The 24,358-nt window shown below is 44.1% G+C and overlaps 1 protein-coding gene across 1 annotated transcript in view; it reads left to right on the top strand.

The window, feature by feature from the left end:
• Nucleotides 1–2,437: 2,437 nt before the first annotated feature.
• The window catches only part of frmpd3 (FERM and PDZ domain containing 3), a 35,798-nt gene continuing 13,877 nt past the window's right edge, over nt 2,438–24,358 (top strand). Inside the window, exons 1-7 of the mRNA XM_014213170.3 lie at nt 2,438–2,483; nt 8,402–8,506; nt 14,060–14,167; nt 16,807–16,938; nt 17,224–17,343; nt 17,783–17,919; nt 20,171–20,297. Of these exons, the coding sequence (XP_014068645.2) occupies nt 14,063–14,167; nt 16,807–16,938; nt 17,224–17,343; nt 17,783–17,919; nt 20,171–20,297 (621 nt within the window). The 5' untranslated portion in view covers nt 2,438–2,483; nt 8,402–8,506; nt 14,060–14,062. The remainder of the gene's footprint in view (nt 2,484–8,401; nt 8,507–14,059; nt 14,168–16,806; nt 16,939–17,223; nt 17,344–17,782; nt 17,920–20,170; nt 20,298–24,358) is intronic.

Below are 24,358 nucleotides of genomic sequence, written 5' to 3' on the forward strand. Positions count from 1 at the left end.
TGACAGGTACGCTACACTTCCTCCCTATGTAGGGCACACAAACACATTATTTCTCTCTACATGGAGTACTTGACTTACACCCTACATAGGACATTTCCTACCCCATATACACCCTACATTTCCTTCCCCATATACACCCTATATTTCCTACCCCATATACAACCTACATAGGACATTTCCTACTTCATATACACCCTACATAGGACATTTCTTACCCCATATACAACCTACATAGGACATTTCCTACTTCATATACACCCTACGTAGGACATTTCCTACCTCATATACAACCTACGTAGGACATTTCCTACTTCATATACACCCTACATAGGACATTTCCTACTTCCTATACACCCTACATAGGACATGTCCTACTTCATATACACCCTACATAGGACATTTCCTACTTCATATACACCCTACATAGGACATTTCCTACCCCATATACAACCTACGTAGGACATTTCCTACTTCATATACACCCTACGTAGGACATTTCCTACCTCATATACAACCTACGTAGGATATTTCCTACCTCATATACACCCTACATAGGACATTTCCTACTTCATATACACCCTACATAGGACATTTCCTACCCCATATACACCCTACATAGGACATTTCCTACCTCATATACACCCTACATAGGACATTTCCTACCTCATATACACCCTACATAGGATATTTCTTACCTCATATACACCCTACATAGGATATTTCTTACCTCATATACACCCTACATAGGATATTTCCTACCTCATATACACCCTACATAGGATATTTCCTACCTCATATACACCCTACATTGGATATTTCCTACCTCATATACACCCTACATAGGACATTTCCTACCTCATATACACCCTACATAGGATATTTCCTACCTCATATACACCCTACATAGGATATTTCTTACCTCATATACACCCTACATAGGATATTTCCTACCTCATATACACCCTACATAGGGAACATAATGAGTCACAGACACAGACGCATACACACTTATTTATTTTTGTATCTAAACGTGTGTGTGTGTGTGTGTGTGTGTGTGTGTGTGTGTGTGTGTGTGTGTGTGTGTGTGTGTGTGTGTTCCCGGTGCAGCCCTGCGATGTTAGAAGAGAGCCAGGATGGTATGGACAGTGGTAGCCTGACTCCTGGCCCAGCTTCAGCTCGACAGGTCTGCATTCAGCGCCACCCCAGCCAAGGCTTCGGATTCATAGCAGGCAGCCAGAGACCAGTCATCGTACGCTCTGTCTCTGCAGGTAGGCAGGGATCTGTGTGTGTGTGAGCAAGAGCGATAGAGCGAGAGATAGATAGAGAGACGATGTGAGTGTTGTTAGTTTGATGTCTACTACTGTGTGTCCGTCTGTTACGCATAGACTAAGTGTCCTTCTGCGTGTGTGTGTGTGCGATGTGTGTGTGTGTGTGTGTGTGTGTGTGTGTGTGTGTGTGTGTGTGTGTGTGTGTGTGTGTGTGTGTGTGTGTGTGTGTGTGTGTGTGTGTGTCTGTGTGTGTGTGTGTGTGTGTGCTGTCCCAGACGGCCCGTCCATCGGCAAGCTTCTCCCTGGAGACCAGATCCTGGCCATCAATGAAGAGGTTGTGAGCGAGGCTTCCCGGGAGAGAGTCATAGACCTTGTAAGGTAACATCCTTTATATCACCACAGAGGAGAGGGGAGGGAGGTTCGAGGGGTGGGGGAGGCCAAAGGTTGGTGGGGGGAGGATGGGGGAGGTCGAGGGGTGGATGGTTTGGCGAGGATGGTAGAGCGAGGGTTGGGGGGGTAAGGAATGAGTCGAGGAGAAGAATCCAATGCTATGTGTGTCTAGATTGTTGTTCGTCTATAACCTACACCTGATGTGAGTCTATAACCTACACCTGATGTGAGTCTATAACCTACACCTGATGTGAGTCTATAACCTTCACCTGATGTGAGTCTATAACCTACACCTGATGTGAGTCTATAACCTACACCTGATGTGAGTCTATAACCTACACCTGATGTGAGACTATAACCTACACCTGATGTGAGACTATAACCTACACCTGATGTGAGACTATAACCTACACCTGATGTGAGTCTATAACCTACACCTGATGTGAGTCTCGAACAGGACGAAGCTTTGGAGGGAATGTTGTTCTTAGCTTATACAACACATTAAGAGCAGAATATTTGCAGTAAATGCAGCAGCAGCAGTACAGTGGGGATCGTGCTGTGTGTTTGAAGGCTAAAGTCATGGGGAAATAGTCTGTCTCTAAGCCTCATGTGTTCCATGGAAACATAATGAGACAGATGAGTCATTGAATCATAGAGAACAGAGAGGAGGTCCAGCAGGTAAAAACAGTACCGTTTCTTCCAAAGCCACAGCTCTAGTGTTACCTAACCCACTCCACACTCCTCTCTCTTCTCATGTCTGCTGCCTGTCCTCTCTATAGATGCTGCAAAGACTCCATAGTTCTCACTGTGCTGCAGCCTCACCAGGTAACAATACACAGCTCTCGCTCAATGTTTCTCTCACCGTCTCCTTGACATTCTCAAGCTCTATCTGTATCTCTTTATCCCTCCATTTCTCCTGTTCTCTCTGCTCTCCCTCTCGCTCCCTCTCTCTGCTCTCCCTCTTGCTCCCTCTCTCTGCTCTCCCTCTCTCTCTGCTCTCCCTCTCTCTGCTCTCCCTCTCGCTCCCTCTCTCTGCTCTCCCTCTTGCTCCCTCTCTCTGCTCTCCCTCTCTCTCTGCTCTCCCTCTCTCTGCTCTCTCTCTCGCTCCCTCTCTCTGCCTCCCTCTCTCTCTGCCCCCTCTCTCTCTGCCCCCACTCTCTCTGCCCCCACTCTCTCTGCCTCCCTCACTCTCTCTGCCTCCCTCACTCTCTCTGCCTCCCTCAGCCTCCCTCACTCTCTCTGCCTCCCTCACTCTCTCTGCCTCCCTCACTCTCTGTGCCTCCCTCACTCTCTCTGCCTCCCACTCTCTCTCTGCCTTCCACTCTCTCTCTGCCTCCCTCTCATTCTCTCTCTCTCATTCTCTCTCTCTCTCACTCATTCTCTCTCTCTCTCACTCATTCTCTCTCTCCATCATTATCTCTTTCCCACATTATCTCTCTCCTTCATTCTCTCCCTCCCTATTTTTACTGTGTGTCATGTGATTGTCAGTAAGTACTCTTCAAACACACTAAAAACAAATGGTTCTATACAGTGCCAAATAAGGGTTATTTGGCTTGTGACCATAGCTGAACCCTTTTTGGTGCTGTATGAAAAGTTTATTTTTGAGGTTCAATGAAGACCCATGCTCATAAGGTTCTAAATCGAACCTGTATGGTGCTATAAATCAAATCAAATCAAATTTTATTTGTCACATGCGCCGAATACAACAAGTGTAGGTCTTACCATGAAATGCTTACTTACAAGCCCTTAACCAACAGTGCACTTCAGGAAGATTTAAGAAAATATTTTCCAAATAAACTAAAGTAAAAAATTATTTAAAAAAGTGTACACAATAACGAGGCTATATACAGGGGGTACCGGTACCGAGTCACTGTGTGGGGGTACAGGTTAGAGGTCATTTGTACATGTAGGTAGGGGTGAAGTGACTATGCACAGATAATAAGCAGTGAGCAGCAGCAGTGTACCAAACAAATGGAGGCGGGGGTCAATGTAAATAGTCCGGTGGCCATTTAATTAAAGAACCCTTTATAAAGAACCATTAAAAAAGGGTTCCGCTATGGTTACAACCCTTTTGGGGGCGATATAGAACCCTTTTTATGGTTATTTATAGAACCTTTATGGAGAAACGCTCTACACTGAGTGTACAAAACATTAGGAACACCTTCCTAATATTGAGTTGCGCCCCCTTTTGCCCTCAGGGCATGGACTCTACTTCGTCAGGGCATGGACTCTACAAGGATGTCAAAAGTGTTCCACAGGGATGCTGGCCCATGTTGACTCCAATGGTTCCCACAGTTGTGTGAAGTAGGCATGAAAAACCCAGCAGCGTTGCAGTTCTTGACCTGTCTCCTCTCCTTCATCTACACTGATTGAAGTGGATTTAACAAGTGACGTCAATATGGGTTTATAACTTTGACCTGGTCACTCAATGTCATGGAAAGAACCATATGGAGGGCTTTAACGTGGTTTAATAGCCATATTATATTGTTACAATTCCATAGGTTTTATTGTTGTGTTTTATTGACAAGTTGAAGACTGGGATTCCATTAACAATTCTCAGAAAGCCATTTGTAAGTCTTTTGTAAGACACTTTCACTGGCTATAATTTAATATAACATGAATTAACATCACACAACAGACTAGATAAACTGGAATGACTCTCTCACTCACAGTTGAACAAAAAGAGCTATTTACAAACCACGCCCCCAAATATTCAAACGAGCCACTGCTCATACATTCAGTGGTGGAAAAGTACCCAACTGTCATACTTCAGAACTTCAGAACCAACTGTCATACTTCAGAACTTCAGAACCAACTGTCATACTTCAGAACTTCAGAACCAACTGTCATACTTCAGAACTTCAGAACCAACTTCAGAACCAACTGTCATACTTCAGAACTTCAGAACCAACTGTCATACTTCAGAACTTCAGAACCAACTTCAGAACCAACCGTCATACTTCAGAACTTCAGAACCAACTGTCATACTTCAGAACCAACTTCAGAACCAACTGTCATACTTCAGAACTTCAGAACCAACTGTCATACTTCAGAACTTCAGAACCAACTGTCATACTTCAGAACTTCAGAACCAACTGTCATACTTCAGAACTTCAGAACCAACTTCAGAACCAACTGTCATACTTCAGAACTTCAGAACCAACTGTCATACTTCAGAACCAACTTCAGAACCAACTGTCATACTTCAGAACTTCAGAACCAACTGTCATACTTCAGAACTTCAGAACCAACTTCAGAACCAACTGTCATACTTCAGAACTTCAGAACCAACTTCAGAACCAACTGTCATACTTCAGAACTTCAGAACCAACTGTCATACTTCAGAACTTCAGAACCAACTTCAGAACCAACTGTCATACTTCAGAACTTCAGAACCAACTGTCATACTTCAGAACTTCAGAACCAACTTCAGAACCAACTGTCATACTTCAGAACTTCAGAACCAACTGTCATACTTCAGAACTTCAGAACCAACTGTCATACTTCAGAACTTCAGAACCAACTTCAGAACCAACTGTCATACTTCAGAACTTCAGAACCAACTTCAGAACCAACTGTCATACTTCAGAACTTCAGAACCAACTTCAGAACCAACTGTCATACTTCAGAACTTCAGAACCAACTGTCATACTTCAGAACTTCAGAACCAACTTCAGAACCAACTGTCATACTTCAGAACTTCAGAACCAACTGTCATACTTCAGAACTTCAGAACCAACTTCAGAACCAACTGTCATACTTCAGAACTTCAGAACCAACTGTCATACTTCAGAACTTCAGAACCAACTTCAGAACCAACTGTCATACTTCAGAACTTCAGAACCAACTTCAGAACCAACTGTCATACTTCAGAACTTCAGAACCAACTGTCATACTTCAGAACTTCAGAACCAAATTCAGAACCAACTGTCATACTTCAGAACTTCAGAACCAACTTCAGAACCAACTGTCATACTTCAGAACTTCAGAACCAACTTCAGAACCAACTGTCATACTTCATATAATAGAAAATGACTCAAGTAAAAGTGAAAGTCGCCCAGGAAAATACTACTTGAGTAAAAGCATAAAAGTATTTGGTTTTACATATACTTAAGTATCACAAGTAAAAGTATAAATCATTTCAAATGTCTTATATTAAGCAAAACAGATGGCACCATTTTCTTGTTTTTGTTATTTACGGATAGCCAGAGTCACACTCAAACACTCAGACATCATTTACAAACAAAGCATTTGTGTTTAGTGAGTCCACCCGATCAGAGACAGTAGAGATGACTGTGGATGTTCTCTGTTTAGTGAGTCCACCAGATCAGAGGCCGTAGAGATGACTGGGGATGTTCTCTGTTTAGTGAGTCCACCAGATCAGAGGCAGTAGAGATGACTGGGGATGTTCTCTGTTTAGTGAGCCCACCAGATCAGAGGCAGTAGAGATGACTGGGGATGTTCTCTGTTTAGTGAGTCCACCAGATCAGAGGCAGTAGAGATGACTGGGGATGTTCTCTGTTTAGTGAGTCCACCAGATCAGAGGCCGTAGAGATGACTGGGGATGTTCTCTGTTTAGTGAGTCCACCAGATCAGAGGCAGTAGAGATGACTGGGGATGTTCTCTGTTTAGTGAGCCCACCAGATCAGAGGCAGTAGAGATGACTGGGGATGTTCTCTGTTTAGTGAGTCCACCAGATCAGAGGCCGTAGAGATGACTGGGGATGTTGTCTGTTTAGTGAGTCCACCAGATCAGAGGCAGTAGAGATGACTGGGGATGTTCTCTGTTTAGTGAGTCCACCAGATCAGAGGCAGTAGAGATGACTGGGGATGTTCTCTGTTTAGTGAGTCCACCAGATCAGAGGCAGTAGAGATGACTGGGGATGTTCTCTGTTTAGTGAGTCCACCAGATCAGAGGCCGTAGAGATGACTGGGGATGTTCTCTGTTTAGTGAGTCCACCAGATCAGAGGCAGTAGAGATGACTGGGGATGTTCTCTGTTTAGTGAGCCCACCAGATCAGAGGCAGTAGAGATGACTGGGGATGTTCTCTGTTTAGTGAGTCCACCAGATCAGAGGCAGTAGAGATGACTGGGGATGTTCTCTGTTTAGTGAGCCCAGGATGTTCTCTTGATAAGTGTGTGAATTGGACCATGAATTGGACCATTCCTGCTAAGCATTCAAAATGTAATGAGTACTTTTGGTTTTCAGGGAAAATGTATGGAATAAAAATTATATTATTTTCTTTTGGAATGTAGTGAAGTAGAAGTAAAAGTTGTCAAAAATATAAATAGTAAAGTAAAATACAGATACACCCCCCCCCCCCCCCCAAAAAAACAAAACATAGGTAATACTTTAAAGTGTTTTTACTTTTCTCCGCTGCGTACATTTTAATTATCACTAAAAGAGGAACTAACCCTTTTTTGAACTGCAAAGAACCATTGGGCTCAAAGGGTTCTTTTGGTCTGTATGGTTCCACATAGAACCATCACCCTTCCCAAAGAACGCTAATGTTTTTAGTGTGCAGTGCTACTAAACAAAAACACCTTTATAGGCTACATGGCTACTGCTAGAATTTCTTGTGTCAACAGTCTGTTTCAAAAGCACTGTTTTATGCACAAACACGTATCACTTATTTTGTTGCCTTTGTAATTACAGACCCATGCTCAGCCAGGCATGTAATTAAACGTTAATGTAAAACGTCCTAATTATTTAACCATCTAACTACATCACGTTTTTGCCAAACATAACTAAATGGTTTCAAAGCATAAAATCAAATGAAAACTTTTCTAATTTGTTTAATTTTATTATTAATGCAGTGAATAAACCCTAAATGTCTTATAAGCTATGGAGACAGATTGCGATATTGTTTCTCCCTCTTTCCTCTCTTCCAGTCACCTGTTTCTCCTCCTCTTTCCTCTCCTCTCTTCCAGTCACCTGTTTCTCCTCCTCTTTCCTCTCCTCTCTTCCAGTCACCTGTTTCTCCTCCTCTTTCCTCTCCTCTCTTCCAGTCACCTGTTTCTCCTCCTCTTTCCTCTCTTCCAGTCACCTGTTTCTCCTCCTCTTTCCTCTCTTCCAGTCACCTGTTTCTCCTCCTCTTTCCTCTCTTCCAGTCACCTGTTTCTCCTCCTCTTTCCTCTCTTCCAGTCACCTGTTTCTCCTCCTCTTTCCTCTCTTCCAGTCACCTGTTTCTCCTCCTCTTTCCTCTCCTCTCTTCCAGTCACCTGTTTCTCCTCCTCTTTCCTCTCCTCTCTTCCAGTCACCTGTTTCTCCTCCTCTTTCCTCTCCTCTCTTCCAGTCACCTGTTTCTCCTCCTCTTTCCTCTCCTCTCTTCCATTCACCTGTTTCTCCTCCTCTTTCCTCTCCTCTCTTCCATTCACCTGTTTCTCCTCCTCTTTCCTCTCCTCTCTTCCATTCACCTGTTTCTCCTCCTCTTTCCTCTCCTCTCTTCCAGTCACCTGTTTCTCCTCCTCTTTCCTCTCTTCCAGTCACCTGTTTCTCCTCCTCTTTCCTCTCTTCCAGTCACCTGTTTCTCCTCCTCTTTCCTCTCCTCTCTTCCAGTCACCTGTTTCTCCTCCTCTTTCCTCTCCTCTCTTCCAGTCACCTGTTTCTCCTCCACTTTCCTCTCCTCTCTTCCAGTCACCTGTTTCTCCTCCTCTTTCCTCTCTTCCAGTCACCTGTTTCTCCTCCTCTTTCCTTTCTTCCAGTCACCTGTTTCTCCTCCTCTTCCCTCTCCTCTCTTCCAGTCACCTAAGTCAGCCTTTATAAGTGCAGCTAAGAAGGCCCATCTGAGAACTAACCCGCCCAAAGTGCGCTTTTCAGAGCAAGTGTCCTTCAGTGACCCAGACTCAGTAAGTATACTCTTCCTATCTCTCTCTCTCCATTTCTGTCTCCCTCTCAGTCATTCTTGCTTTCTCAGTCTTTAATTATCTCTCACACTCTATTTTTCTCAAACAGAATTTCTCTCACTACTCACTCTTTCTCCACTTCTCTCTAAAATGTTCTCTATTTATTCTCTCTTTACCCTGGGCCTGGGCCTGTCTCCTGGCTGATTAAACATGGTTGAACATCCTCTTCCTCTTTGGGTAGCTGACTACCTGCACCATACAAAACAGCCTTGGGTCCAACACAGTGCAGCTGTGCAGCTTTTGCAGCTTTTTTATTATAAATTGTTCTCCTCCAGATCGATGTCCCCTCTCTCTGGTAGAGCACAGGTTGCACCTCTAAACTGTTTCTAAGATGTTTATTAAACATTGGGCACATTTTGAATTCAGCTGCAGCAGCAGTGTTACAGTGTTAGGCTGGCTGAGAGCTGAGATGTAAAGTCCCTGCTTGGCTGTGAAGGTCCTCTCCCTACTGCTTCGCAGCTCTGAGTAAGTGTCCCAAATGACACTCTATTCCCTACATAGTGCACTACTTCTAACCAGAGGCCTATGGGCCCTGGTCAAAATTAGTGCACTATATAGAGAATAGAGTGCCATTTGGGATGCAGACTGAGTCCTCTTCTCGAACCCCAGAGGGTTTGGCTATACAGGTAAGCCAACGAGTTTACCTCTCACTGTTCCTATTGGCAGCTGTTATGCAATTTATGAATAACAAATTAGGCTTTAGTTGCACAGCCTTTGATACTGTGAAAGGGAAAGATAACTGGGGAGCTAATGGGAGAGATAACTGGGAAGCTAACGGGAGAGATAACCAGGGAGCTAACGGGAGAGTTACCAGGGAGCTAACGGGAGGGATAACTGGGGAGAGTTACTTGGGAGCTAATGGGAGAGATACTGGGGAGAGTTACTTGGGAGCTAACGGGAGAGATAACTGGGGAGAGTTACTTGGGAGCTAACGGGAGAGATAACTGGGGAGAGTTACTTGGGAGCTAACGGGAGAGATACTGGGGAGAGTTACTTGGGAGCTAACGGGAGAGATACTGGGGAGAGTTACTTGGGAGCTAATGGGAGAGATACTGGGGAGAGTTACTTGGGAGCGAACGGGAGAGATACTGGGGAGAGTTACTTGGGAGCTAATGGGAGAGTTACTGGGGAGAGTTACTTGGGTGCTAATAGGAGAGTTACCATATGCTAATGGGAGAGTTACCTGGGAGCTAAGGGGAGAGTTAACAGCTTCTACCCCCAAGCCATAAGACTGCTGAACAATTAATCAAATGGCCACCAGATTATTTACATTGACCCCCCCCCCCCCCCATTTGTTTTGTACACTGCTGCTACCCGCTGTTACTATATATGTACCAAAAAAAATATTTAGTTTATTTGGTAAATATTTTCTTAACTCTTTTTTGAACTGCCCCCTCACGGATCCCGTTATTGGGATCAAAATCGACAACATCCGGTGAGCTGGAGCGTGCCAAATTCAAATTACAAAATTGTAATATTAAACATTCATGAACATACAAGTGTCCTACATCATTTAAAAGCTTAACTTCTTGTTAATCCGGGCCACTTTGTCAGATTTCAAAAAGGCTTTACGGCGAAAGCATACCATGCGATTATCTGACGACAGTGCACCGCATACAAAAGCATTAAAACCATTTTCCAAACCAGCAGAGGCGTCACAAAAGTCAGAAATAGCGATAACATAAATCACTTACCTTTGAAGATCTTCCTCTGTTTGCAATCCCAAGGGTCCTGGCTACACAACAAATGGTTGTTTTGTTCGATTAAGTCCTTCTTTATATCCCAAAAAAGTCAGTTTAGTTGGCGCGTTTGATTCAGTAATCCACCCGTTCCACTAGTTCAACATGCATCCAAAGGAATCCCAAAAGTTACCAATAAACTTCGTCCAAACAAGTCAAACAACGTTTCTAATCAATCCTCAGGTACCCTAATATGTAAATAAACGATCAAATTTAAGACGGAATGTAGTATGTTCAATACCGGAGATAAATAACGAGGTGTGGGCCTCATCCACGCGCGCCACAAGACTACAGTCAAAATGAGAGCCACCTTGAAAAACTACAACTACTGATTAATTTTTCAAAAAACAAGCCTGAAACCCTTTCTAAAGACTGTTGTCATCTAGTGGAAGCCATAGGAACTGCAATCTGGAAGCTATTTATTTGTATATCCCATAGACAAGCGTTGAAATGGACAGTGACCTCAAAAAAAAAATTAGGAATGGATTTTCCTCGGGTTTTCACCTGCAATATCAGTTCTGTTATACTCACAGGCATTATTTTAACAGTTTAAGAAACTTCAGAGTGTTTTCTATCAAATGCTACCATTTTATGCATATCCTAGCTTCTGGGCCTGATAATAGGCAGTTTACTTTGGGCACGTCATTTATCTAAACTTCCGAACACTGCCCCCTAGCCCTAAGAGGTTTTAACCCTTTTGGTTCCAGGTAGAACCCTTTTGGGTTCCATATAAAACCTTTTCCAAAAGGGTTCTACCTGGAACCAAAAAGGGTGTAGTTTAGAATTCCTCCTAGTCCACCGTGGCTTCTCTCTAACACCCGAGGAGGGTGATGGTGGCAGAAATAAAGGTTGAATTTAGCATAACAGGCTGTGCTGTGTGAGCCGAGCATGGAGCAGAGCAGTGCAGGGTCTGCCTCCAAAATGACACCCTATTTCCTACATAGAACCCAATTGGCTCCTGTCAAAAACAGTGAACTATATACGGGCTCTGTTTTGGATGCAGCCATAGAGAAATGGAGCGTTATTAGAGCCACAAGTGCTCTGTCCCAAATGGCACCCTATTTCCTTCATAGTGCTCTATTGGCTCCTGTTCCCTACATAGTTCTCTATTGGCTCCTGTTCCCTACATAGTTCTCTATTGGCTCCTGTTCCCTACATAGTTCTCGATTGGCTCCTGTTCCCTACATAGTTCTCTATTGGCCCCTGTTCCCTACATAGTTTCCTATTGGCTCCTATTCCCTACATAGTTTCCTATTGGCTCCTATTCCCTACATAGTTCTCTTTTGGCTCCTGTTCCCTACATAGTCTTCTATTGGCTCCTATTCCCTACATAGTTCTCTATTGGCCCCTATTCCGTACATAGTATTTGGGACACATCCATAGTAGATGTAGTCCCCTCACCTCCCTCCCCCTGCCTCCACCTCCCCTCACCTCCCTCCCCCTGCCTCTACCTCCCCTCACCTCCCTCCCCCTGCCTCTACCTCCCCTCACCTCCCTCCCCCTGCCTCCAGCTCCCCTCACCTCCCTCCCCCTGCCTCCAGCTCCCCTCACCTCCCTCCCCCTGCCTCCAGCTCCCCTCACCTCCCTCCCCCTGCCTCCAGCTCCCCTCACCTCCCTCCCCTTGCCTCTACCTCCCCTCACCTCCCTCCCCCTGCCTCTACCTCCCCTCACCTCCCTCCCCCTGCCTCTACCTCCCCTCACCTCCCTCCCCCTGCCTCCAGCTCCCCTCACCTCCCTGCCTCCAGCTCCCCTCACCTCCCTCCCCCTGCCTCCAGCTCCCCTCACCTCCCTCCCCCTTCCTCCAGCTCCCCTCACCTCCCTCCCCCTGCCTCCAGCTCCCCTCACCTCCCTCCCCCTGCCTCTACCTCACCTCCCTCCCCCTGCCTCCAGCTCCCCTCACCTCCCTCCCCCTGCCTCCAGCTCCCCTCACCTCCCTCCCCCTGCCTCCAGCTCCCCTCACCTCCCTCCCCCTTCCTCCAGCTCCCCTCACCTCCCTCCCCCTGCCTCCAGCTCCCCTCACCTCCCTCCCCCTGCCTCTACCTCCCCTCACCTCCCTCCCCCTGCCTCCAGCTCCCCTCACCTCCCTCCCCCTGCCTCCAGCTCCCCTCACCTCCCTCCCCCTGCCTCCAGCTCCCCTCACCTCCCTCCTTTGCTGTAACAACGCTGCCTCTCAGTGTCATTCAAATGTACTTTTTGTTTTGTTTTATTTTTACATTTTTTTCCCTTTTCTCTTTGACAGTCATTCTATCCCCGCCTAGCAACTCCACTCCCACTTGTCTCCAATTCCACATCCCAACCCTCAACTTCCCTCAGCCCCTCCCAACCCTCAACTTCCCTCAGCCCCTCCCACCTATCTCTGCTGGCCACCCTCTTCGGATTTCTACGCACCTTATATCTTTGATATACCATATGATCAACTGAACTTAATTCAAGCAGAAAGAGAGAGAGAAAGGGGGGTGGTCAGAGACAGATTGAGAGGTAGAGACTGGGGAAGAGAAAAGGTTCACCGCTGTCATTACACAACTGAGCAAGAGGACAAGTACATTATAGTGTCTAGTTTGAGAATCAGATGCCTCACAAGTCCTCAACTGGCAGCTTCATTAAATTGTACCCACAAAACACCAGTCTCAACGTCAACAGTGAAGAGGCGACTCCGGGATGCTGGCCTTCTAGGCAGAGTTCCTCTGTCCTGTGTCTGTGTTCTTTTGCCCATCTTGATCTTGGCCAGTCTGAGATATGGCTTTTTCTTTGCAACTCTGCCTAGAAGGCCAGCATTCCGTGCCATTGGAACACAGGAGTGATGGTTGCTGATAATGGGCCTCTTTTCGCCTATGCAGATATCACATTAAAAATCAGCCGTTTCCAGCTACAATAGTCATTTACAACATTAACAATGTCTACACTGTATTCCTGATCAATTTGATGTTATTTTAATGGACAAAAAAATAATATATCTTTCAAAACAAAGACATTTCTAAGTGACCCCAAACTTTTGAACGGTAGTGAATAACGAGGGCTTTGAGTGACCAACTCTCTCTACTTCCCTCATTTACCCTCCTGATGACACCACCTCTGGAGAGAGTGAATATCTGTCACGCCCTGACCCCCTACCTGAACTGAAATCAACTCCGGCAGAGGAAACCTTTTCTGATGAGTGGCTGATAAAAGCAGAATAACCTTGAGTCATCAGGCCTCCTGCAGCAGTCATCCTCAGGCCTCCTGCAGCTCTCCCTGGCCTACGCAACCATCACACTTTATAGTCTATTCAGCCAGCTAGCGTCCAATTGTACTTGCAGCACTGGCACATGCATATTAAATTGATGCATTGAGGAAATGTAATGAGCTGTTCTTTAATCACAGCACAATATATCCAGGCAGGAGTCCTAAAGCTGAGTTGTGTCCCTATTCAGGCTGCTCCGGTTCAATGAAGGTTTTGCTCCTCCATGGAACTCTGAAAGCTCCAGCCTGTTCCCTTCTGAACTGCTTTTAGATGGAATGTACTTCTCTCTGCACATTCCACAGTTCCGGAGTTCCGACTTCATTTAATTATAGCCCTGATCCCCTACTCTGGGGTTGATTAGATGTACTGTACCATGTTGATGTAGGATATTAACCATTTAAGTACTTTCTCAGATACCTCATCTTACCTCTGTCTAACTGCTAGAAGAGGCACTAAGGTTTTATATTTGCTCTCTTTTTTTCTCCACCCTCTTTCTCTCCCACCCTCTATCTCTGCATCTCTCCCTCTCTCTCACAGACAATGCTAAAGGACGACTCTTTGCTACTCATACCAAATGTGCTGAAGGTGTTCCTGGAGAATGGTCAGATCAAGTCCTTTACGTTTGACAGCCGCACCACTGTCAGGGTACGTATACAGTGTATGATCCAATTTGTAAACATTACCAACAGAGTGAATGTGATGATTGATTTAAAATAGTCGCCCTCTGCTGGTGATTTGCAGGATGTGCAATGATACAAGTAAAGGGAGGGCTGTGATTGGTTACATTGCCTACTGTGCCCATTTATCTGTATTAAATAGGCCAACAATACATTGTAAAATACTACTTATATTGCAGAGCAAGCGGTAAAGCTTCATATAACACCAAATGTTGCTTTGTAGCACCGACAGATGAAACATAAACATGAGAAACTGATTGGATTTTGCAAAAAGTCATCCACGTAATGGGAATCCAACTTGTTTTTTAAATTATTCAAGTTGGTTGACAACTCAACCAAATGTAAATCAAAACTAGACGTTGTACTGACGTCTGTGCCCAGTTGGTATAACCATCGTAAAAATATTGAATGACGCCACTGATGGTAAGACTCCCCGCACAGTGCTTCACGAACAGGCCTAATTATGAGAAGCCCACTTCCTTCAATTACCAGTATTTTATAATGACTGTGCTTGCGTCTGAACTTGCACCCTATTCCCTATATAGTGCACTACTTTGACCCAAGCCCTATGGGTTCTGGTCAAAATGAGCGTGCTAAAAAGGGAATAGGGTGGCATTTGAGGCGCATACTGTAATATTGTAATGGCATACAGCAGTCAGTCAGGAGGCAGATAGTAATGACTTCTATCTACTGTCAGGCTCTGCCATCTCTTACCAGGCTCTGACATCTCTTACCAGGCTCTGCCATCTCTTACCAGGCTCTGCCATCTCTTACCAGGCTCTGCCATCTCTTACCAGGCTCTGCCATCTCTTACCAGGCTCTGCCATCTCTTACCAGACTCATTAAGGCACATTATTAGATTTCAGAAATCCCTTTTCCTGCTCATTCAGGGAGTGGGATTAAGAAATGGATGGAGGGAGGGAGCGAGAGAGAAAGGGAGGGAGGAAATAAAATGAAGGGTTTTCTCTATCCACAGTTTGTTTATGTATCAGATTTGTGTCATTGTAATCCTTGGTTAATATTGCCAATACAGCTTATCCTTGTTTTGTTTTAGCAGACAGTCAGTTTTTGTCCGCACCACTGTGATTCAAGGTGAATGTATCTCCGTCTCTGTTGCTAGGATATTCAGCCACCTTCTACCCTTCCATTTAGGAGATTACAGTACACAAACTACCAATTATGATAGATCGCTGGCTCCACACACACACACACACACACACACACTATCCGAGGACTGTATTTGTCTGAGTTGAAACATGTTATGAAATCTTCCCCTTATGAAGCCACAACGCAAGAAGCAGAGAGAAGAACACTCAGTGCTGAGTCCCAAATGGTACCCTGTTACCTATATAGTGCACTACTTTTGATCAGGAGAGAGAGAGAGAGAGAGACACACAGAGAGAGACACAGAGAGAGACACAGAGAGAGACACAGAGAGAGAGAGAAAATTATAATTCTTTTAAAACACGACAGCTGTGACGGGAACAGGAAGTTTCGGTACAATTGTACAAATGTAGACAGATCATTTGTTCGTTCGACATGGTGGGATAGTTTTGTGTAAGTAAAATTGATTATGTGAGAAATTGTGATGGAAACGGATTCATGCATAAATATTTATATAATAACCATCATATCGATGTAAACTTGGAGTCACACGATGATATGGTGTGTAGTCCTTCCACTACAGATGAAATCATTTATGAACTTCACAGGGTGATTTTGATGCTCATTTCCAATAAATATCGAGGGTCGTATTCTGGTTTCATGATCGATGCTTAACTGCCGTTTGAAAATTTTTAATATTCTTGCTCATATCCATAATAATCTCATTGTAGACTAGGCTACCAGCACTGTATCTGTGAGCTGTTGGCTAGAGCGCAGGTACCAAAACCAGAGTAGACGCATTTGCTATTTAACGCAACTGTTTTTGTGACAAAACTATTGGTAGATTTGAAAAAGCTGATGGAAACACATTAAACTTTTGATTTGTATTCAGTACATGAAAACGTAAGCGGAAAAGTAGATTGTGTATGTGCACTACGTCATCACATACTGACTTTTATCCTACACAAGTCCGTTTGGTGGAAACACCACTGGTGGGAAAATGCACATATTTTCTTTGTGGATTTTAGAATATTCGCATGAAAATCTGTCACCATGGAAACCTAGCTAGTAGTACAGAACACTGATCCCAATGCAACACTGTGAGAGAGCAAATAGAGCTCTCGCCTGTATTTACTCTGACCATTATGGATACATGGGATGCGTCCGAAATAATACACTATTCCCTTTCCCTACATAGTGCACTACTTTTGACAATACGTGCACTATTATAGGGAATAGGGTGCCATTGTGGACCCGTAGAAAGCCATATCTTATTTTCCTCTGGCAGGTCATCATAATGCAGATAAGGAATGACCTCTGAACCCTGAGTGGAGAAGATAACAGGATAGTTTGGTCTATTTGTGCCACAAGCAGAAAAATCAACATCACACAGTTAAAAATCACAACACAGGAGGACATTAAATATTGAATAAACATTGCAAGAGATAGACACTACCCATAAACTCCAAAGAAATCTCTCCCCGTTTCTTTCTCTCTCTCTAGGATGTGATCTCGTCCCTGCAGGACCGCCTGTCCCTGCGTTACATCGAGCACTTTGCCCTGGTGCTGGAGTCAGGTGGGCTAGACCAGAACCAGAGACTGCACCTGCTGCAGGAGAACCAGCCGCTCTCACATGTAAGGGAGCCGACAGTTACTGTATTCCTCCTGATCACCGTGTTATAGTCATTCTAAGAGCAGTGTGGGTGTAATATAGCCTGGTTAAACCAGACTGAATCACTACCAAGGACAAATCCCTTTACACCATGGCAGTTTGGCCATAGAAATAGAATCTATAGATTACATTACACTCGATATGGCATGGTATCAACTTCCAATGACTAGCTGTGTTTTTCTACTATGTTGGGAAGGAAGCTGTTATGATATAGGTGTTATTCATGCCGTCTCCCTCTTTCTCCTCAGGTGGTGCACAGGACGTATTTCCAGGGGATGAAGTGTCTCTTTCGCATCTGTTTCTTCCCCAAGGACCCAGCAGACCTGCTCAGGAGGGACCCTGCAGCCTTCGAGTACCTCTACATACAGGTAGGGATACAGCCTTCAGGTACCTCTACAGGTGGGGATACCATGGATACAAACCTCATGATTCTGTTTGGATTGTCAAGGGGTTCTTTCTGCAGTGGAGCCCCTCAGCTGAGCCAACTGAAGGATTAGAACCTCTGGCATACATGAGTAGTTCCATATGTATGTCCTTCCCCATCTCATTCTAGAATGGAGTTACAGTACATTTCACACCCTAGAGATTCTGCCATACCAAGATGGTATATAGACGTAGCAAAACCAGTTTCACGTCTCGTCCAACACAAATCAATGAAGCAATCAGTGCAACTTCAATATTTCTCTGTCTCCCCCATATAAAGAAGATTGATGGAAGAAGTTCCTGACAAGGAAATCCATCTATGTTATAGCTGTACCTAAAACTGTATAACCTGAATAACATGACATTACCCCCACTCCACCACAGAGTCGCAATGACGTCATCAAAGAGCGCTTCGGCATGGACTGGAAGTCTGACGTCACACTGCAGCTGGCAGCGCTTCATATCTACATCACAGTGTCATCGGCCAGACCCAATCAGAAGATCTCGCTCAAGAATGTGGAGTAAGTGTGTGTGTGTGTGTGTCTGACGACAAAATGGATCGCTCAGCTGCATGACTCATTACTCAGACACTTCACAGAACGAAATGTATGTCTCCGTATTCCATTATGTTTCATAAAAAATGTCTTAGCTCTAATATGCTGAAGTGTGGTATCCAGCTGAGTTCTAAAAGTATATCAGAATGATCCATAATTAATCCATCTAATATTAAAAGCAGAAACCACTCAAACCACGAGCTCAAGTCACTCTGACACCAATAAATTCCTTTTAGAATTAAAATTCCCTTATATCCCCAACTTACCAGTTAACTAGATCACTCTGACAGACAGACATTCCCAGATAACTATACTGTACAAAAATATAAATTCAACATGTAAAGTGTTGGTCCAATGTTTCATGAACTGAAATAAAAGATCCCAGAAATGTTTCTCTCAAATTGTGCACAAACTTGTTTACATCCCTGTTAGTGAGCATTTCTCCTTTGCCAAGATAATCCATCCCCCTGACAAGTGTGGCATATCAAGAAGCTGATTAAACAGCATGATCATTACACATGTATAAAATTAAAGGCCACTCTAAAATGTGCAGTTTTGACACACAACACAATGCCACAGATGTCTCAAGTTGAGGGAGCGTGCAATTAGCATGCTGACTGCAGGAATGTCAACCAGAGCTGTTGCCAGATAATTTAATGTTAATTTCTCTACCATAAGCCGCCTTCACATCCGGCTTCTTCACCTGCAGGATCGTCTGAGACTAGCCACCCGGACAGCTCATGAAATTGTGGGTTTCACAACCGAAGAATTTCTTCACAAACTGTCAGAAACCGTCTCAGGGAAGCTCATCTTCATGCTCGTCATCCTCACCAGGGTCTTGACCTGACTGCAATTTCGCGCCGTAACCGACTTCAGTGGGCAAATGCCCACCTTTGATGGCCACTGGCACGCTGGAGAAATGTGCTCTTCACGGACGAATCCCAGTTTCAACTGTTCCTGGCAAATGGCAGACAGCGTACGGCGACGTGTTGGCGAGCGGTTTGCTGATGTCAACATTGTGAACAGAGTGCCCCATGGTGGTGGGGTTATGGTATGGGCAGGCATAAGTTACGGAAAACAAACAGTTGCATTTTATCAATGTCAATTTGAATGCACAGAGATACCGTGACGAGATCCTGAGGCCCATTGTTGTGCCATTCATCCACCACCATCACCTCATGTTTCAACATGATAATGCACGGCCTTATGTCACAAGAATCTGTACACAATTCCTAGAAGCTGAACACTTCCCAGTTTTTCCATGGCCTGAAAATGTTTGGGATGCTCTGGATCGACGTGTACAACAGTGCATATTCCAGTTCCCACGAATATCCAGCAACTTCACACAGCCATTGAAGGGGAGTGGGACAACATTTCACAGCCCACCATCAACAGCCTGATCAACTCTATGTGAAGGAGATGTTTCACTCTGCATGAGGCAAATGGTGGTCACACCAGATACTGACTGGTTTACTGATCAATGCCCCTACAAGTGACCAACAGATGCATAGCTGTATTCCCAGTCATGTGAAATCCATAGAATAGGGACCAATTCATTTATTTCAATTGAATGATTTCCTTACATGAACTGTAACTTAGTAAAATCTTTGAAATTGTTGCATGTGTTTATATTTTTGTGTAGTGTAGATCACTCTGAGAGACAGACATTATACCAGATAACTAACTCACTCTGACAGACAGACAGACATTCATTCATTTTACTAATTTAGCAGATACTCTTATCCAGAGTGACATACAATCAGTGCATTCAACTAGAAGAAAACAACTACATAGTATGTGAGGGAATACAATGAAATGACATTCATCGCAAGTCATTGCATTTTATTGCATTCAGTTACACAGACAGAGTAGAGCCAGTGTTCTGCCTCCTGTCTGAGTCTGACTCTGAGGGGGGCCTTGTCAACCCTGTCAGTGTGACAGAAAATAGGAGCAGTAGCTCCTTGAGTCTTTGACTGCGTCCCAACTGGCACCCTATTCCCTATATAGTGCACTACCTTTGACCAGGGCCCACAGGACTATAAAGGGAATAGGGTGCCATTTGGGACGTGGCCCTCGAGTTTTTCCCTGGGGGTCTCTCCCTGAGAGATAAACATGGTCCCACAGCTGTCAGCATCTGACTCATTATACCATCTCCCTCCCTCTCTCTTTCTCTCTCCCTTTGCTCTCCTCATCTCTCTTTCTTTCTCTCCATTCCCAGGAAGGAGTGGGGTCTGGAACCTTTCCTCCCCCTCACTCTACTTCCCACCATCAAGGAGAAGAATGTGTGTAAGACCCTGTCACAGCTGCTCAAGACCTATCAGCATCTGCCTCCCTCAGGCAACAAGGTGATCTCTCCTCTGTCACACAATGACCTTCCGATCAGTAAATATTCTCTACATACAGCAGAGCTATAACACTAAGTATTTCAGATTCATTGTACCTTTCATCTTGCACTCGCAGTTAATCTTCTGACTGGCTGTGGCGTTTCAAACGTGGTTAAACAGTGTGCTGGTGCTCCTTTACATGGCGAAACAGTGCCACCAACAGGACATGTACAGTATTGCAGGCGAGAATCCACTGGTCATCCTTGGGTGAATCTCAATAGCAGGAGCTAGCGACCGTGTCCGTCTTGTCATCCTTGGGTGAATCTAAACCGTATTAAGTGGCTTCTCCTTCTCGTCTCCTCTCCTTCATCACTGATCTGAAATCACAAGATAAGTGAAAGCAATATGGAGGATGCCAACTTGACTCCTGGACTCGCATTTCAAGGCTGCGTTGAAACAATGACTGGTAAATGATCCAAGACCAGCTCAGTTAATCCCTACCGTTGTTACAATGAGTCGTCATAATGCTGCATTAAATGTACATGATCTTAGGGCATTGGCAAACAATGCAAGTAATTTAATTTATGTACCCCTAATTGCACCGAATACATCTGTTTATTCTACAGCTATTGTAAGCAGTAATCATAAGCCTATAAACCAGAGTTACACTGTTAGCACTGAGGTGGTGTGCAATAGTAGGAAGACCACTTCAGCTCCAAAGTAAATAACATGAGTAAGTCTATCTCTGATAGGCTTCCCAGTAAAGCATTAAAAACAATCAATCAACCCAGAAAAGTGCTAAAAATAGCCCATATTAACATATGTAGCCTAAGAAACAAGGTCCATGAATTCAATAACTTGCTTGTAACAGATTACATTTATATTCTGACTATCTCTGAAACTCACTTAGATAAAACCTTTGATGATACAGTGGTAGCAATACATGGTTCTAACGTCTACCGAAAAGACAGAAATGCCAACGGAGGCGGTGTTTCGGTCTATATTCAGAACCACATTCCTGTGAAGCTTAGAGACGATCTAATGTTAAATACCGTTGAGGTAATATGGCTACAGGTTCATCTGCCTCACCTAAAGCCCATTCTTGTGGGAAGCTGCTATAGACCACCAAGTGCTAACAGTCAGTATCTGGATGATATGTGTGAAATGCTTGATAATGTATGTGATCTCAACAGAAAAGTATATTTTCTGGGTGATTTAAATATTAACTGGCTATCATCAAGCTGCCCACTCAGGAAAAAACTTCTAACTGTAACCAGTGTCTGCAACCTGGATCAGGTTGTCAGTCAACCTACCAGGGTAGTTACAAACAGCACAGGAATTAAATCATCAACATGTATTAATCATATCTTTACTAATGCTGCAGATATTTGCTTTAAAGCAGTATCCAAATCCATAGGATGTAGTGATCACAATATAATAGCCATATTTAGGAAAACCAAAGTTCCAAAGGCTGGGCCTAATATAGTGTATAAGAGGTCATACAATAAGTTTTGTAATGATTCATATGTTGATGATGTAAATAATATTTGCTGGTCCATGGTGTGTAATGAGGAGCAACCAAACGCTGCACTTGACGCATTTATGAAACTACTTCTTCCAGTTACTAATAAGCACACGCCCATTAAGAAAATTACTGTAACAACTGTTAAATCCCCTTGGATTGATGAGGAATTGAAAAATTGTGGGGTTGAGAGGGATGAGGCAAAATGTATGGCAATTAAGTCTGGCAGATTGGCAAACGTACTGCAAATTAAGAAATCATGTGACTAAACTAAATAAAAAGAAACTACACTATGAAACAAAGAAATTATATAAAAAATGATAGTAAAAAGCTTTGGGGCACGTTAAATGAAATTCTTGGTGAAAAAAACAACATTGAATGAGCCATCTGATTCATCAAAGCCCACTGATATTGCAAACTACAAATTACTTTTTCATTGCAAGAAAAGCAAACTTAGGGATGACATGCCAGCAACAAACGCTGACACTACACATCCAAGTATATCGGACCAAATTTTGAAAGACAAGAATTGTACTTTTGAATTCTATAAAAGTCAGCGTGGAAGAGGTGAAAAAAGTATTGTTGTGTATCAACAACGACAAGCCACCGGGGTTGGACCATCTGGATGGAAAATGACTGAGGATAATAGCTGTCAGATGCTCCCTAGGAGAGGTGGGTGTGAAGTCAGGCGCAGGAAAGTAAATATATAGAGAAGGCTTTTATTAAAGAGTCCATCCAGAGAACAGGCACAGGACCACAACAGCAGCCCACTAAATAATCCGGAACACAATCCAGAAAATACACCTGTCTAACAGAATAAAATAAAACGCAACCCAAACCAACGACAGGTACACAAACAATCCCGCACGAAACCAAACTGGTAGGGCGAGATTAAATACCTCACTAATTAACCTAAACTAGACACAGGTGAAACAAGACAGACAAAACCAAATTAAAAGGAATCGGTGGCAGCTAGCAGACCTGCGACGACGACCGCCGAGCGCCGCTTGAACAGGGAGAGGAGCCACCTTCGGTGGAAGTCATGACAATAGCAGACGATATTGCCACTCCTATTTACCACATCTTCAATTTAAGCCTACTAGAAAGTGTTTGCCCTCAGGCCTGGAAGGAAGATAAAGTAATTCCGCTACCTAAGAATAGTAAAGCCCCCTTTACAGGCTCAAATAGCTGACCAATCAACCTGTTACCAACCCTTAGTAAACTTCTGAATCAGGAATTCCCCAGGGTAGCTGTTTAGGCCCTTGCTTTTTTACATTTTTACTAATGACATGCGACTGACTTTGATTAAAGCCAGAGTGTCTATGTATGTTGTTAAGCGGAGCGACACCAGGGAACCCAAGAGCAGACTCAGATGAGGAAACGGGGATGAATGAACCAAAATATTTGTTACACAGAGAGATATGGAGTGCAGATCCGGGGTAGCTTGGATAAGTTGCAGAAAAAACAGATGTGGAGACTGAGGTTGGAGTTGGCTGAGTAGAACAGGGGAAACAGGTCCTGAGGAGAATCCAAGGTAGTGGTAGTGAGTAAAATCCAGAGCAAGGTAGTTGGGTGGTGAGATGTGAAACAGGAGCCAGAGACAGAGCGGTAATGAGCAGAGATTACAATCTGGCAGAGTGGAAGTGGCAGGACTGAGTATTTGTAGAGGTCTTGATATGGAACGAGTTGCAGCTGGTAGGGATCTGCTCTGACTCCAGCACACCTGTCTCCAACCACACAATCACACAGAGAGGGAGAGGGAGAGGGAGAGAGAGAGAGTACAGGGGGAGTAACTGCAGGTCAAGAAGACACCGGATGAACACCAGAGGGCGTAGCAGGAGCAGATGTGACATATGCAGATGACTCAACACGTCAGCTACTACAGCGACTGAAATGACTGCAACACTCAACAAAGAGCTGCAGTTAGTTTCAGAGTGGGTGGCAAGGAATAAGTTAGCCCTAAATATTTCTAAAACTAAAAGCATTGTATTTGGAACAAAACATTCACTAAACCCTCAACCTCAACTAAATCTTATAATAAATAATGTGGAAATTGAGCACGTTGAGATTACTAAACTGCTTGGAGTAACCCTAGATTGTAAACTGTCATGGTCAAAACATTGATGCAGTAGTAGCTAAGATGGGGAGAAGTATGTCTATAATAAAGCGATGCTCTGCCTTCTTAACAACACTATCAACAAGGCAGGTCCTACAGGCCCTAGTTTTGTCCCACCTGGACTACTGTTCAGTCGTGTGGTCAGGTGCCACAAAAAAGGACTTAGGAAAATTGCAATTGGCTCAGAACAGGGCAGCACGTCTGGCCCTTGGATGTACACAGAGCTAATATTAATAATATGCATGTCTCTCCTGGCTGAAAGTGGAGGAGAGATTGACTTCATCACTAATTGTATTTATGAGAGGTATTGACAAGTTGAATGTACCGAGCTATCTGAACTACTGGCGCACAGCTCGGACACCCATGCATACCCCACAAGAGGTCTCTACATAGTCCCCAAGTCCGGAACAGACTATGGGAGGCGCACAGTACTACATAGAGCCA

Source organism: Salmo salar, chromosome 09 (genome assembly GCF_965601325.2).
Source record: "Salmo salar chromosome 09, fSalSal1, whole genome shotgun sequence".
Lineage (NCBI taxonomy): Eukaryota > Metazoa > Chordata > Actinopteri > Salmoniformes > Salmonidae > Salmo > Salmo salar.